We start from the raw sequence: 15,724 nt of genomic DNA, 5'->3' as shown, positions 1-15,724 counted from the left end.
CATTATTCTGCCTTTTAGAGGAGAAAGCAAGTCTGAAAGCATGAAAATTACTCACACCAGTATCCTCCGTCATCCTCTGGAATAATGCATGGTAGTGACCTTGGTGGTGGGTTTGTTTATTTTTTATAAATTGGAAATATGTGTTATCCAAACAATATAGACAAGGAGGAAAGGATGAGAAACTTGTTTCTGTAGAGAATTTGAGAAGGAAATACAATCCCTCAGAAACAAGCCTCTGTCCTCACTTTCAGGTGTTCAGGTGTTATATTTCTACAGAACCTGTGATTGCAACAGCATCAATTTTACCTTCTGAGAAGTAAGTTGTTAATAAGGAACATAAAGCTATCTTAAAAATTAATAGCCAGCAATAAAGTGCATAGCGAGACCTTCTGAGATGGCAGCAGCAAAGTGACATAGCAAGAGTCATCTCAGATGCCAGTCCTAAGTTGTCTCTGTGAGGTGCTTAAACAGATAACTAGAAAAAATTAAAATCAGGGTTAAAAAGATTAATAGATTGCAAGAGTAATTTTGTTAAATACATGATACAGAAACAAAGGCTTTGTGTTTCAGAGAAAAAAAATTGTCGGCTGACACTCATTCTCAGTTGCTAGATCATTTAGAAGAGTTCATTACCTAACAATTACCTTGAATATTGAGGATCAGCAGCTAAGGTGGGCTTAAGTGTGTGAAAGTACTGAAGAGAGAACCAGAAAAACTGCTGTGCTGGGAAAGCAAAATTAGTGGGTCTATTTCTGAAGTAAATTGCAATTAGTAAGAATAAGAATATGGGCCAAATTTTGCCAATCAGTATTCACGTAATGTTGCCCAACGTGAATACAGTACATTATATAGTATGATGAAGCTGTTTAAGTGGCATATGTGCCCTTACACTGGGATCTATCCGTGAGCGTCACAGCAAGAACGGACAGTGTGATTTCCAGAGCAGGATGAAGCTGGCAGGGACAGAGCCCCAGCAGCATGTGGTAGCAGGTATTTAGGGAGGTAAGAAGGGGTGATATGTCAATCTGCTAATATCTGATGTATTTCTGGCTTTCTCAGTTCCTGTGCCAGTCCTAATTGCTACCTAATTTGATAGCTGCCCACTTCTTTATGACCACGCTTTTTTTGTCATCCTCAGCACACAGAGAGGAAATTCAGAGTTCTTCCAGTGCTGCATTTAGAGACTGAAAACAAATCATTTTCTTTGCCCATGGAAATGGAATTATTTTAAGACACAGTTGTTAAAAATATCCTAGAGTATTTTGCCAAAAGGTGAACTCTTAGATTTAAGAAGCTTTCCTTTCACAGGAAAAAAATTGCAGGGTATGGTAGCACAGATGAAATTCCTTCATCTGGCTAGTTCTTTATGCTCTTTTTTTTTTTTTCTTTCATTGACGTAAATTCAGCCATTAAACCAATAGCAACTCTTTCTCAGGAAAAACCTACCAAGTAATTTAGATTTTACAAAATTTTTGGCACTGAATTAAAAAAGGCTTCTGGCAATGCGTACCTCACCAAGGGCCTGCGTTGGTGTGGCAGCATTTAACTGTGCCTCTAAGACCTCATGGATCTCATTTGCGATAAAGTGTAGCAGAAATGATCGCATCGCCTTCCCGCTTGGCATTCAGAGTATCAGTGGGTGTTCGCCTGACCCCGTGCTCAGTGAATTAGGTGGAGTGATGTACTGTGGTTTATATATTTTTTAAATACCTAATTTTTTTTAAATACCTAAGTTTTTTAACTATCTAAATTTTCAGGTTTAATAATTTTGTAGTGAAATGATCAGAGGATGTTGTACAGCCTTGGGTGGCCAAAGGTAAAGGGATGTAAAAGTACGTGAAAAGTGACCTTACAAAGTGATGTGTTGCCTTTTCTTTTATTGTGTATAGAGAAAACCTGAATTAAATGCTATGATTTTGAAAGGTGTAGGTGAGAATATATGTGTGTTTTGTCAAAGGGACAGAGATTCTTTTGTTTCCAGCTTTGCCTGCCCTAGTTTTATTTACGGCCATGGCTTGTCAGGAGTGCTGGGTGCTGCGTGTGTGCCGGAGGAGCGCAGTGCTGCTGGGCTCTGAGCCGGCTGCCCTGTGCCTGCTGAGATGCTGAGAGGTCCCACTCCTCGCCCTGAAAATCATTTTGCTGACTGCATCATTGGCAGGACTACGATTTCCAGAGAGCCCCTGCTGGTAAAATCTGATTAAATTAGCAGAAAATGTTTTTTATTGCAGCTTCTCAAAGCTTTCTTCACCGCTGGGTAACTGAGATGGATATTTCTTTTTTTCAAAACTTTTTCTGCCATGCTCTTTTTTGCCCTTTGCACCGTTTCTTCCAGGCTGTGTGGGAAATCCCTTCACTTCTGGTTGTTCCAGAGAGTGCCAACCATAAAACAGGGGTGTGGGGGGAGCAAGAGCTCAATATTACTTATACTTTTGACACTGAGAACCAACATGAAAAGGACCTTTCATCAGAAAGGCAGCAAGTGATGTGTTAGTGTTTGAAGAGCCCAAAAGACATATCCCAGCTTAAGGGTGACACCACATTAGGGTGAGCTGGTGGAAAGGTGACCAGGTTGTGACCTCCGGAGGTCCGAGTTGACTGATCCAGTATTCCTGCATTCTTGGTCATACCTGTCCAGAAAAGAAACCTTCATATGCCATAAGAAAAGATTTCTAGTACTGGTCTGGGTGATTACTGTAATACAGAAATTTGAGCATATTTGATGGCCTTCATCTTCTCTTTATCATAGGATGTTAAGTATTTCCTGAACTATTGGAACTAATTTCAACATGATTATTAGCACGGGAGATAATACTGGAGCCATAAAAGTGTAATTCCAACAGATGGAACTAATTAACCCCCCACATAAAAGGAAGAACATATTTTGAAATACAAAAACACAGTATAAAATATAACTTCAATTCATAATACTGTCTTCCAGTGTGCATGGTTTGCATGTATGTTATAATAAACATCTCGTTGCTTTTATGGTAGCGCAATGACTATTAAGTAAAAGCATTTGTTGTGGTTTTATGATCTTTATTTATACATAATTTAATAGATAAGTACTTTACTGTTGAGACAGAGCAACTATAATAATATCTATATACTAAACTTCTGTGAATCCATATTAGAGCCTTTAAGATAATTTGATGCCATTTAATCCACTCCCATCAGATGAGTTTGCTTCATAAGGCATCTGCAGAGTAGACTTTTCCTGGTTCCGATTTCCAAGCCTGTGCTGGAGAACGATGCTCGTCTGCTGGAGACGTGTTCCAATACCGATTGTGCTAAACAAAGTACTTTGTGAAAAATGCCTGAAGAGCCTCTAGCTGCTTTTTTGCAGTCCCTTTTGGGCTTGTTGTTGCTGTAAATAATGAAGCTGGATTGGGCTGCTCTCTCAGAGGCACCTGCTCCTTTCGTAGCGAAGTTCTCCTTCATTTCGTATGATGAACACGTGAAGAGCAGGAGAACGTCTGTCCTGCCCTGAGTCACAGCGCACCAGTCTAACCTACGCTGGAGCCAGTCTCTCTCAGACAGTGAAACAGCTTGCAGTAAATAATTAATATTTTTACTGTCCTGGTTTTAATAGCTATTCCCTGATTTCATTTAAAGATGTTAGAGTTGTGGTGAGTGCAACGTCCAGAGTTTTAGCGTAACTTTGAATGACTGAGACGGGACTCTTGATTTAAGGAAAACTTGCCATCGGTGGGTGATGCTGGTGCTGTCCAGGCAGAGGTTGCTGCTCCAGTGAAGGACTGGACCAGCAGCAGCCGTGCAGCTGGGGCACGGGTGTAGCAGCAGGAGGGCGTCTGCATGGGGTGGCAGGTCGGGCACCTCGAAGGTGCGGGGTGTGCCCAAAGTGTAACGCTCCAAAGGGGTCCTGTGGAGATGTAAACCATTCGGCATGTGGAGTATCGGAGAGAAATGTGAATGTTGGGGTTAATGGAATTTGAAGCAGGACAAATAGAAAGTGAAATGAAACAAGGATCAGTCTCTATGTGAGGTGAGCACGCTGAGGCGTGCACTGGATCCTTCTGCTACATAGACCAGTGCTTCACATTCTTCTCAAAGACATCTTTGAAATAAGAGGGAATGAAATTAAGGAAAATAAGAGTCCCCGAGGACCTTAAAATATTTGTGTTATCTATGTTTGTGGTGTACTCAGCTTGACTAAAGTTACTTGAGTATTTGTTTCTCTCTAGACATTAAAATAACTTGAGAACATTTTCTTTGGAATTTGGTGATAAAGAAATGCAGGAGAAGCAGAGCTGTCAGCCAAAGGTGAGACTACCCACTTGCATCATCCTTTATTTGCTTAAGGTGACATCAAGTATTCAGAAAGTCAGGCTGAGGGGAGGTGCAGGATTTAATAATTGGGAGGATAGTACATTGCCTGGAGTTGTGTCTGCAGGAGAATTTTCAACAGTTGCCAAGACTGGTTTAGCTAGGTAGAGCTAGTAACATTGGGTGCGTTTGTGTAGACAGGTCCTTGAGTGTTCAGAGGATAAAAAAAAAATACTGTTAGGGCTTAACTGCAATGGTAACTTCAGAATTGATAATACTGGTGGAGATGAGCTGGGAATGGAAGGAAAAATTAAAAATGTTTGCACAAACAAGACCTAGGGCTGCAAGTAAAAGAGAAGAAAAAGCAGAGAAATGGAGCAAAGTAAATTCCAGGAAATTTGGTGGGTCCCTTGAGACTGCATCAACCAGAAATCCTGATCATCTGCTGTAGATGTGTTTTGGTTTTAAAAAAAAAAAAAGTCTGGAGCTGTGGAACTCATATCACTTAAATGTTTCTATATTAATCTCTTTCCAAGTTACTAACTTTGAAATGTGAAAAATCCTCTGTTCATTGTCTGGATTATTTCTGGAAGTAAATCCTTCAGAAGCCAGTTAGTAAGCTTAGGAGAAAAGATAACAAAGTGCTGGTGACAGCTGTATCCTTGCCAGAAGAACAGAAGCACATCTGCCATGGTTTGATCCTATCTGTCTCATTTTTCTGCTTGTATGTACAGTGCGTGTGTGTGTCACTGGCTTGGTGGAAAGTCCACACACAGCTGAATCCAGGAGATCAATGTAGCAGAAACCTTTTCAGAAACACAATTTGTTACTCTTTAAAAGAAAAGAAAAAAGGAAAAGAGAAAAATCCATGCTAGAGGATTTCTTGCTGCGCAGCTCACCAGCAAGCAGGGAAACTTTAGTCTGGGCAGGTTTTCCCTGTTTAAAACCTCTCCATAAAATTTCTCAGAAAAGCTCTGTGAAACAGAGTATTTCAACACGTAACTGCTTCACACACAGTTGTTTCTGATCACCAGACTCAGGTATGAATGTGGCGTTTGAACGTGCCAGAGGGGTTAATTAAACCGTATGATGTTATTGTAAAGAAACCTGAAATCAAGCAAAGGATGCCTGCTTCGGGTCATGGTCCTTGAACTTAGCAAAGCTTTTGAAGAATCTGTAACAAATTTTTGGTAAAAATAACGCATGGCTATAGCGAGGTGAAAACTGAGGAGAAATTCAAGGTTTTTAGCAACCTCATTAGCACAGGCACAACGTGGTAGAGTTTGCAGATGCTTTCCCTCGTCTTTTTGGTTTCATCAGTTGCTCAAAGCAAAACCTGTGGGATGGGACTGAAACAGGCAAATTTAAAGATGGTAAAAACTTCCATACTTGCTCACCAGACTCCAGTGAGCACAGTGGCTTGCAGGTTTTGCATTGTGCTGCCTTTTTCTGCCAAAAGAAATGATAAGGGGGCTGGGGAACTTTGTGCCCAAAGGTGAGCTGAGCACATGCTCCATCCCCTCGAGCTTTCCACAGACTCTTCCCAGGGTGTTGGGGACTCCCATCAAGAATTGCAATAAATGCAGCACTGGTTAGCTGTTGGTTTCCTAATCTGGGATTTTTACTCCCTCTTTTTTTAAGTTCAGCTTCTGGAAGTAATAAAGAATAATTCCTATAAGATGTGCTTCAGGAAATTCTAAGGGTTGCTCACCGAATGAAACCACTGTGTCAATTATTTGTTCCCTTCTCTGCCCCTGCTGTAGTGTCAGAGGTATCTAATACTTGGAAATCCCTATTCAGAGAGTTAATGTATCAGACATGCTAATCAAGTCATGCCAGATGGAGTTTATAAATAACCTACACTGCATTGTGTATTCTTAAAATTTGAGCAGCAAACATAATTCAAGGCAATTTTTTCCTAGTTTAAAAAAAAAAAAACCAACCCAAACATCGCTTCGTTCTTGATTCTGGATTGTGAAGTCACATCCAATGCACCGTGGTTGTTAGATGGAAAGTGAGGCATACTATAAATGACCGTCAGCCATTAAATTCTAGCTGAAGTCCCAAGCTGATTCTCCCTGAGGAGTGAACGAGATGATCACATGAGCACCAGCTAACCTCCAGCTAGCTTTGTTTTCTAACAGCAAAATAAGGGATGAGGCATTTCTGAGGATGCAGAAGGATCAGTATTTTATATTATCTCATAGACTGCTTGTGTCTTCAGTTACATTAATGTCTGCTCCTGGTTGCACCTGACTGTCATCTAACAGTGACCACTTCTGGGTGCTTTAGAAGATGCCAACTAGATCCTGTCATCTCCTAAAATTAATGTACCTGCCCTTCTTGGCCATTCCTTGTGCCAAGGGACAGTTTTTCCAGATTTTAGAGAGGAAGCGGTAAGCTGTCCCATTGCTGACCGATCACTGGGATGTGTAGGTTGTTAAAGAGTAGACGAGTCTTTAACTCTGCCACGTGGCCATGCCATTTCTGACCTCTGCAAAGGGACCTTCAGGCTTAAGTGAAGCTGTTGTCATACAGCTTGAAGGATACAGAAAATGATCAGTGCTTAAATGATTCATATAGGGATGTGGTTATACTCTCCACAACAACTATATGCTTTTATTAAATCCTCCAAAGTATGAATGTGATATAACTCTGCATTTTTTGTTTAATTGTTTCTAATTGTAGATAATGCAACCTTCTCCCTCACCTCCATTTTAGTCACTAGGAAAAAATAAAGTGTCTCCACTGTGTTCTTCTCCCTGTCTCTGATAAGTTAGAAATCTTATTTCTCATGTGAAAATAACACACAAGCATTTTGGTTTATATATTTTATAAAATGTTGCATGAAATTCCTGGGTAACAATTTGTTCCAGCGTAGAGGGTTTGAAAATCCTTGCTGTAGATTTTCTTCATGAAACAGCTGCTGGTGCTTGGAATCGTGTGGGTGGGTGGATGTGTGTGCTGTGCCTGAAAGGCAAAAAAATTCTAGTCAGATGTCAAAGCAAAAATAGGAGATTTTAGAGATTTAGACTGGGTGGAGGAGGTGGGAAGCCAACTCGGCAGAGATGTTAATTACCTTGGGAAGAAAAAGAGCGCAATGGAGTAGGTGTAGCAGGAGATTTAGTTAATAGAATTCACATAATCATGAACCCACTTTCGTTGCATTTAGACAGTTCCTCAGTGAGGGCTTTACAACAGAAATATGTTACCAGAGGAAAAACTGTTATTAGTCTTTTTATTGGAGAGAGGAGGGGCTATTTTTACATCTCTTTTCATGAAGGAGGAGAAGAGCTGTATGGGTTTTGATTTGTTGGCTTTTGGGGTTAAAAATGAACCACATCATTCATTGAATTATCCTGGAGATGCAAGGTGATAGAAGGAAAAAAAAGCTATGTGCAACTGTAGAAATGGCCCTTGTCCCCACAAAGCAAGCGGCAGGAGCAGCGTGGGAGATATTTCATCCATAAAAGGTGACTCTCCTCTCTGCAGAGGGAGCTCAGGTTGGGAAGTAAATACTTCCCACTGCAGCAAGTCCTCTGCAGCTTGCAAGGCGTCCCAGCATCTTCCTCTTTGCAGAGTGTGGATGAATCGCCGTGGTTCCCCTTCCTCTCCTGCCTCTTGCAGAAATACATGATGTGGAAGTTGTGGAAGCTTTTGGAGTCCATCGATGGGTGAAATAACTACTGTCCTGGTTAACTGTGTAGAACAGTAATTCTTGAAAAGCAGTGGCTGGCCAGGCTTACTGGCACTATAGGGGTAAAATGATGGTACCCGGAGCAAGAGTCTGGTAGGAGATGTCCTGCCAACTGTTGCTTACCCTGTGCCCCCCCAGGCATGCACAAATGATGGAGCGGAGCAGGAGGAGCAGCAAAATGGAGACACTCAATGCTCTTCTTAACATATGTTTACAGTGCTTCCAATCTGATTAATCCATACCCTCAGCCTGTCCCAGGTAAAGCACTGTGTACATGTCATGTGCAGCAGATAAAGCAAGGCTAGAACAAGTACTGTTGCTACTTCCAGTTTTCCCAGGCTTTTTTTTTTTTTCAGGACCTTCTACAAAGACTTAGCAGGAGGGGTGAGGAGAATGATGTGATCACATCTGCTAGCCCTGATTTGTGAAACAACCATAATTAATCCCCCTGCATTACAGGTTCACTGTTTTGGCCAAAGGCTGTTCTTTTTTTCATCCCCAAGTTCTTACGCTGCTGTGAGCATGTCTTTGTGCTGCTCCTGCTCTACTCTCTTAGGTGGTCTCAGCAAGAGATTCTCTTGTTTCCCTTTAATAGCCCTGTCTTGGTTAAAAATATGTATGTGTGTGCTGCTTCGTAGGACTAGAAATGAAATTATCAGTTTATCACCAGTGACATATTGGTGAAAAGACATTACGTGTAAGCCTAGAAGCTGTCAGCAGAGATAGGGAGGATGGTAGGTCATGAAGGATAGTGCAAATCATGGAAACGTAGGTGGGCTAATTCCATGAAGGAGTTGATGAACATTTGGGATAGAGGGAGAATTTCTCTGCAAAGCCATCCCTGTCTACTCATCTCCACACCCAGTGTCGGAAGCCCTCTGATGCACGTCGACTTGATGAGCTGGAAGAACCTGCTGAGCCTGTGATAGCTGTGGCCGGAGGATTATCAGCTTCTTTCCTTCCTCAGTTCTGTTTTTAGACTGGGATACATCTTTACTGAGGATTAGCAGCCTGGTGGGTTGGGGAAATTAAATTTCACAAAGGCTGCAAACTGGAAAGCACATATTCAGAGGTGTGAAAATGAAATGGGGAGGTTTTAATGTAGTGACTTCTTAATGAGTGGGTCCTATGACCTCGAGCCTTGGGGCTTTTCTGGAGGTGAGGTTACTTCAGAGTAACAGGTGATGTGAATTTAAAGGAAAATTCCAGAATAATTCCTAATGTGACACTGTTGTCCCAGAATAAAGGGCCCTTTTCTGATTTAATTTAACGCAGTTCCAAAATACATTGGCTGATAAGTTAATTAGCTATTTCATAGCTGTTATTTCAATCTTTTCCCAGGTAGAGAAGCTTTGACAGGGCCAGCTGCGTTGGCTCATCATCCCCTTTGGGATGGGGGATCAGAGGACGCATCCTGGCTAATTCCTGCTGGCGCATTGGCCCCTCCTCGGGCTGTGCCGGTGGCTCTGCCGAACGCCCACCACCATCGCTGCTCTCCTCCCCTTGGAGCTGAGCTCGCTCTTGTCTCTGCGCTACCCTCTTGGGAACCTGGCAAGCCAGGGCTGATGTGAGCAGAGCGTACGCTGTGAGCTAAGCCAGCAAACTCCTGTGTGCTGCCCCAGCCGTGCTCCCTCTGCACTCCGGCCAGCCGGCATGAACGTTCACCTTACGTTAATGAAACGGGGACTTGGGGAAATGTATTTTCAGGAGCCACGTTGGCTTTAACCCTTTAGTGAGGTGTTGTGATACGGGGAGTTCGGGAGTTACATACTCAAACTTTGATGCTTTGAGTATGTAACTTTGAGTTACATACTCAAAGCATCCCCTAAAAGAAATAACAGCTGTATATATGGGCAGTGCTCGTATATTACAAGCGGCATGAGCTGCCAATGTACTTTTTTCCTTCTACGCACTCAGGTCATCTCGTGGCCTCTCCCTGCTTGATTTATTTGGCAGTTTCTCTCCGTGGGAAGGCAGCGGGATGGGTGTGTTACAGCCTATGAATGTTCTTGCTCTACACCAGCTTATTTGCGTTCACTTTTATCTGATGAATATACCTGGTGTGTCTCTAAACGTCTGGAGTCATTTCTGGTTAATGTAGTGCACCCTTGTACTGTGAACATTCTTCTGTGTCATCTTTAAATAAAAATTTAGATCTGTCAGGATTGTTTTTCTCCCAAAGGAAGTGAAATTAGCATGAGATGTTGTTTGGCTTGCGCGGATGTATTGGGAATGTTCACCATCTGATACACTTGCATGTAGATGAGAGCAAAGGCAGATTTTTTTTTTTAACCGCATGTAGACAACTCAGTCAGTATGATGAATGAGTTTATTATTCTGTAAGGTGCTTATTATATTATGCTCCGCTTTGCCTTTGTCTTTAGGGAGAACTCTTTAACCACTTCAGGGATTGCTTGCATTTGATTAGAGACTGGTTTGCCTTTTGAATCCATTATCCTGGATGAAAGTCTGCAAGTTTATTCCATTTTCTGATGCAGCCGGAATTGCACCGTGTGTGTACTAGACGAATGAGGACCGAATGCAAAGTTATTTTGTAGGAGCCCATTTGAATTGATGAGTGGCCTTTTCTTAGAGAATTGTAATACTGGATTGCAGTTAGGGGTGGAAAAGAGCCTACAGGCTCATCGTGCCCACAGCAGCTTTCAAATATGTCCTTTGTCTTCTGTGCCTTTCCTCTCTGCTCCTTCTTCCTTTGAAACTTGAAAATTCCAGCTCATCCTTTCATCAAAAAATAAAATTTTCCCAGTTTGGGTGAACTTTTCTGTTGCAGTGGCACAAATGCTTCCCCTGCCTTCTGTCCCTTCTGCCCCTTCTGCCCCTGACCTTCTGCCTGCGAGGTGGAGGAGTGGTGGGGAGTATTTTCCTTCTGTCTCACATAGCCAAGGGTGAGCCAGCTTTGGGAGGGGGGATAGGCTGGTTTACCAGGCAGGAGCGCTTGCAAACCTCGCTTGCCATCGTTCTTTGAAATCATAACGCCCTTTCTTTCTCCTAAACACAACCAACGTGACTGATCCCTGGCCAATGTAGTGTCTCTGCTGTGAAGAGATGACCAGATTTACATGGAAGTGAATTTACAGGCCAATGCTCTAAAAGTTTAATGTTAGGGCGTCTTCTTGCGAGCGTGACGGGGCGATGGGGTGAGGATGGGGAGGAAGACCGGGTGGATAAGTGCGATGTACACGCAGCATCCAGCTCCTCTGAGCGGTTTCCATGAGCTCTGATTTAATCTTCTAAGCTTCTACTTAGTTTTCCACTTCACTGTAGGAACACAGCATTTCTGAAGTGCCTGACTGACAGAGGAGGATTTAAGGAAAAAAAAATGTAGACCCAGCTTCCAGGCAGTTTCACTAATTGCAGCTTATTATAAATTTAGCAGATGAACTGTCAGTTTCTTGAAGGTGTGCGGTCACCACAACCTTTTCTTGGATTCTGCGCTGGCTATAGAAAAAGTTAACCTCTGAAGTGCTAAGCTAATGTCGTGCATTTCATCTCTCAATAAGATGTTTCTTGGTTTACAATTTGCAGGCTTCATTATTCCTTTTATCACGTCTTTGATAATATTGGACTGTGGTCTAAAAGATATCTTTGGTGTGGTTTTTTTATATATTTGTATTTACTCAATGGTTATTGTAGGCAGTATGGAAGAATTTTATTCTTCTCAGAGTCTACTTTCAGTGAGTGAAGCTTTTGCCTTTCAATAAAACAGGTCATTTTATTAGTTTTTCCCCACAGATGTCTAATTTGATAGGCACAGTAGAACTGAAATAATACTTTTTATCACTGGAAATTTCTGGGTATTTCGTAGCTTCTAAAATGAATTCTGTAACTTGAGAAGCTAAACATTTGCAAGTAGTTCATCTGTCTGACGTAAGACTTTTAAAGAAGAAATACACATATAGCACTTTCCTTAACGTTTTTGGAAAACATCTTGATTTTTCTGGGTTGCTGGTAGCTTTTCCTCCTGTTCTTGTGACTCTGTATCATGCAGTCTTCATATCATTGTACTCCCTTTGAATTGTCAAAACTCTACGTAAAATCTTCGATTTTCTTTTCATTTAAATCTCTGAAATCACACTTAGATTTATATATTCGCTGCATTTCTGTTGTGTGACTTAGCTGGAGGAGAGCACATCTGGGCAGCTTTGCTTCTGCCTCTGCCTGTCAGCTGGCCATTCAAAAAGGTGTTTTGACCCTGAAAGCTGATGTCTGTATGGTGTGTGTTGGCCAGCACTGGTTGCAGTCACCTCTCCCCCTTTCTTGCCCTGTTTATTCCCATGCAAAAAAACAATTTCAGGGGTACCAGCCACCTTGCCCTCTAGTTGGAGCCTTTTGGTGAAACTTTCAGCGGTAGGAAATGGCAGAAAATGGCAGAAAATCGTATGTTTGTTTGAAAGTGATGGTGCAAAAAGAGGCAACCACTGAAGCTGAGCAATTTCTAAGAAAGCAAATAAAAGCATGAGCACAGAGGTCTGAAGCCGGGGACGGAACGGAGGCAAATAAAGATCTTTCTCTGGTAAATTTAATTCACACTTTTTGCTAAATGTAAATGATAGCTTGGGAAAAAAAATGCTTGGAATACATAGTAAATGGTGTTGCCAAGATACTTCCTGATCATGTTAATTAAACTGTCCCACAGATTTGGCTTAATTACTGCTTAATTTGCATATTGGAAATGATGGTGCGCATTACTAAAGAAAGCTCCTGTTCTGTTAGCAGAAAGAACGTTGTACATGAATTAATTTCCAGGGGAAGGAGTCTCTAGACTCATATAATGATGTATCTTGAAAATAAAGTTAAGATTTTTGATGATGAACTGGCATATATCTCATGCCTTTTTTCAAGACTACATTTTATGCTTGTTCCACCGAGTTCCTTAGAGACCTTACCCCAGCAGCCTTCCTCATGTTGGCTATTATTTCATTAATTACAAGAACCACTGTTGCTTTCAAGGTTGCTGGTGGTGGAGCAGATGTTAGTTAACTTGTGTAAACTGGCAGAATATTTGTCTTGAGGCCCACATTTGATACTGCATGTGCGTTGTCAGTGATGCACTTCACCACCCTCCCAAGTTAAACTCACTATGAAGCTATTAATTTCTTCTTGTCTTGTATTTTGTTGTTATTTTTAAATTTCTGACATGTCTCTGGCATCCGACTTGTGGAGGCCCGAGGCCAAATAGAGAAATGCAGAAATAGCTCTTTGCTCTTCCAGCCTGAGGGCAGGTGTGGCTGGTGGACACCCTGCTTGGAGTCCTCGGGCCATCCCGGGTGCCTGATGGGGTGGTGGGAGTAGCCATGTGCCTTTGTAATGCTGAAAAAAGAGGATTTTGCATAGGCATTTCTGCCAGGGTAATTTTATAGCTGCTGTCCCTGCTGTTGCTTTGAGTTCAGTGACATTCCTGCAGCGGTGTTTAACTGCAGGACCATGGCAGTGCTTTGGAAAAAGAAGACAAAACATCAAAATTCCTGCATGAAGTAAGACAAGATAGAAACTCTTTTGTTTTGGGAAAAAGTCTTCTGAATACAGCAATTTTCCCAATTTAGACTGCTAATTGCTTTGGATGATGTTGTTGCTAGGCTATGCATTTCCTATATGGTTTCTACTTTTTAATTCTTTTTTGATCTGTTTTTTAAACAGGTGATCATAAACAGCACAATCACACCCAACATGACCTTCACTAAAACATCACAGAAGTTCGGCCAGTGGGCGGACAGCCGAGCGAATACGGTGTTTGGCTTGGGCTTTCCCTCCGAGCAGCAGCTGACGAAGGTACCAAGGCTCACTGAATTTCTGCAAAGGCTGTCTTGTTTCTTAGTAATGAAGAATTGCGTATACCCATCCGACCTTTTCTGAGCTGCATGCTTTTGCAAGTCCTTTTCATCCATGCAAGTTGCCCAGCTCCTACAGTTAGCCAGTGTCTGTACATACAGAAGCAGGCAGTATTGCAAACTTTGTGGTCAAAACTATAAATTAAATCTGACCACTGATGATGGTACTAGCGAGGTGATCTTGATGGTATCTTGCTAAAAGCTAGCTGAAAGCATTTGTGTTTTCAGATATTTGCAGGAGCAACCTGAACTCTGAAGTATCTTTTGGCATCTCCCTGCCCTGTGTGCTCCTTTCAGCTGAAAGCAGCACCAAAAGCAAAGGGAACCACTGATGTGCCAGGGGTGTTGGCATTAGGGTTGCCTGATGTCTTGTTGGCGTTAGGGTTGCCTGATGTCTCTGGAGGAAGGGACTTGCTATCCCAGCCTCAGAAATGTGTGTTTTAATGCATTACTGCTGTTGGTAGCTAACCAAGGTAGAGTTGCCAGCCCCTGGGGCTTGCTGGTGCTCTGGTTTTGCAGATACCACTGTTGGTGGGGCCATGCTCTCAGGAGGCTCGGTAAGCTGGTCTGGGTTAAAATAATACTGCGTTTTTGGCATTTCAGCTCAGTGGTGTGGTTTGCAGCCCTGACCCAAAGCGGTTTTATCACAGTCCTGGGGAGGTGACAGTGAGCTGTGTCAGACGGGGGATGAGTGGCTGGGGAGGCCTGATGCCAGGTCTGCGGGCAGAGCTGTGTCTCGGAGCTGCACCCCAAACATGGGTTTGGGATTAATGCGACACTGGCCTGGACCGGAGACTGGCTACAACGGCAGGCTTGTGAAGCCTGGAGCTGCCTCTTGTAATGAATAACCAGCAGTTTAACATACATCCTCTGTCAGTACGTTAGTGGTCTCACCAAGTGCTCATCAAGCAGCTGAGATGTTTGTTTGTTCATGCAGTAAAAAAACCCCACTTATCTAACACATAGTTCACACTTGAAGCACGGCTGCTTGGCACTGGGTTTTGTCAGTTAACTCAGCATTGTGTCCTTGGGTATGGCATGCAGTCTCTCTCATGTTGCTGTCCTCTTGTGTGCTTCGATATGAAAAGAATTAGAACAAGATGTTTCTTGTAGTGTCTAAAAGAGCAAAGGCAGACCGTTGTGATAGAAGGAGGACCTTTCCATCAACTGAATTGTTATAGGAATTTATTTTACTAAGTCTGTCTCACTGAGTTATTGCAGTTTCCAGAAAATTGCATTTTTTGCATTTCTTAAAGGTAAAGCATATTTTACTTTTCACATCAAATTACTTTTGGACTTGGGATGTCCATAAAGGTGCCATGGCAATACTCTGCTCTTCTGGGATGCTAAGGCCACTCAACCAATCACATGCAAAACTGTTTTTTAAAAATGAGGTGCTGGTGCTGGTTATGTTTTATGATGCTTAATCAAGTGTTGAGGATTGTTCATTTCACCTATGCATATTCTCCACTCCTGTGGCAAAGGGGTGTTCATAATAGCTAAATATGTAGTATGGGAATATGGGAGGATTAAAGTGGACCTAAGGGAATAGTTTGTTTTGAGTAACAGATAAACATGATGCAGTGCAACCTTTGGACACCAAATGAAAGAACTGGCACCACTGGTTAGTAATTTTTAATGCTGGATTACTGAAGCCACGTCTCTGCAACATGACAGGTGACCACATGGTACCTCGGTGCTGGCTGGGGTTAAACATGCACCACGTGCCACGTGGAGCAGGTGGTGCTGGGGCTGGCTCAGGAGACAAGAGGTATAACAAGGCACGAGGTACATTTGGAGGCCCTGGCACCCTAATCAGAGAGATTTTACCATATTCCCCAAAACTGTCCAAGCACATACTTAGAATAAATTCAATGCTGGTATCAGAAAGCAG

The 15,724-nt window shown here is 42.4% G+C and overlaps 1 protein-coding gene across 1 annotated transcript in view; it reads left to right on the top strand.

The window, feature by feature from the left end:
- Window positions 1-15,724, top strand: part of HOMER2 (homer scaffold protein 2) — a 59,372-nt gene that overhangs the window by 27,764 nt on the left and 15,884 nt on the right. Inside the window, exon 3 of the mRNA XM_068410920.1 lies at window positions 13,640-13,771. Coding sequence (XP_068267021.1) covers window positions 13,640-13,771 — 132 coding nt within the window. The remainder of the gene's footprint in view (window positions 1-13,639; window positions 13,772-15,724) is intronic.

Source organism: Nyctibius grandis, chromosome 11, assembly GCF_013368605.1.
Source record: "Nyctibius grandis isolate bNycGra1 chromosome 11, bNycGra1.pri, whole genome shotgun sequence".
Lineage (NCBI taxonomy): Eukaryota > Metazoa > Chordata > Aves > Nyctibiiformes > Nyctibiidae > Nyctibius > Nyctibius grandis.
This window is presented reverse-complemented; position numbering and strand designations above follow the sequence as displayed.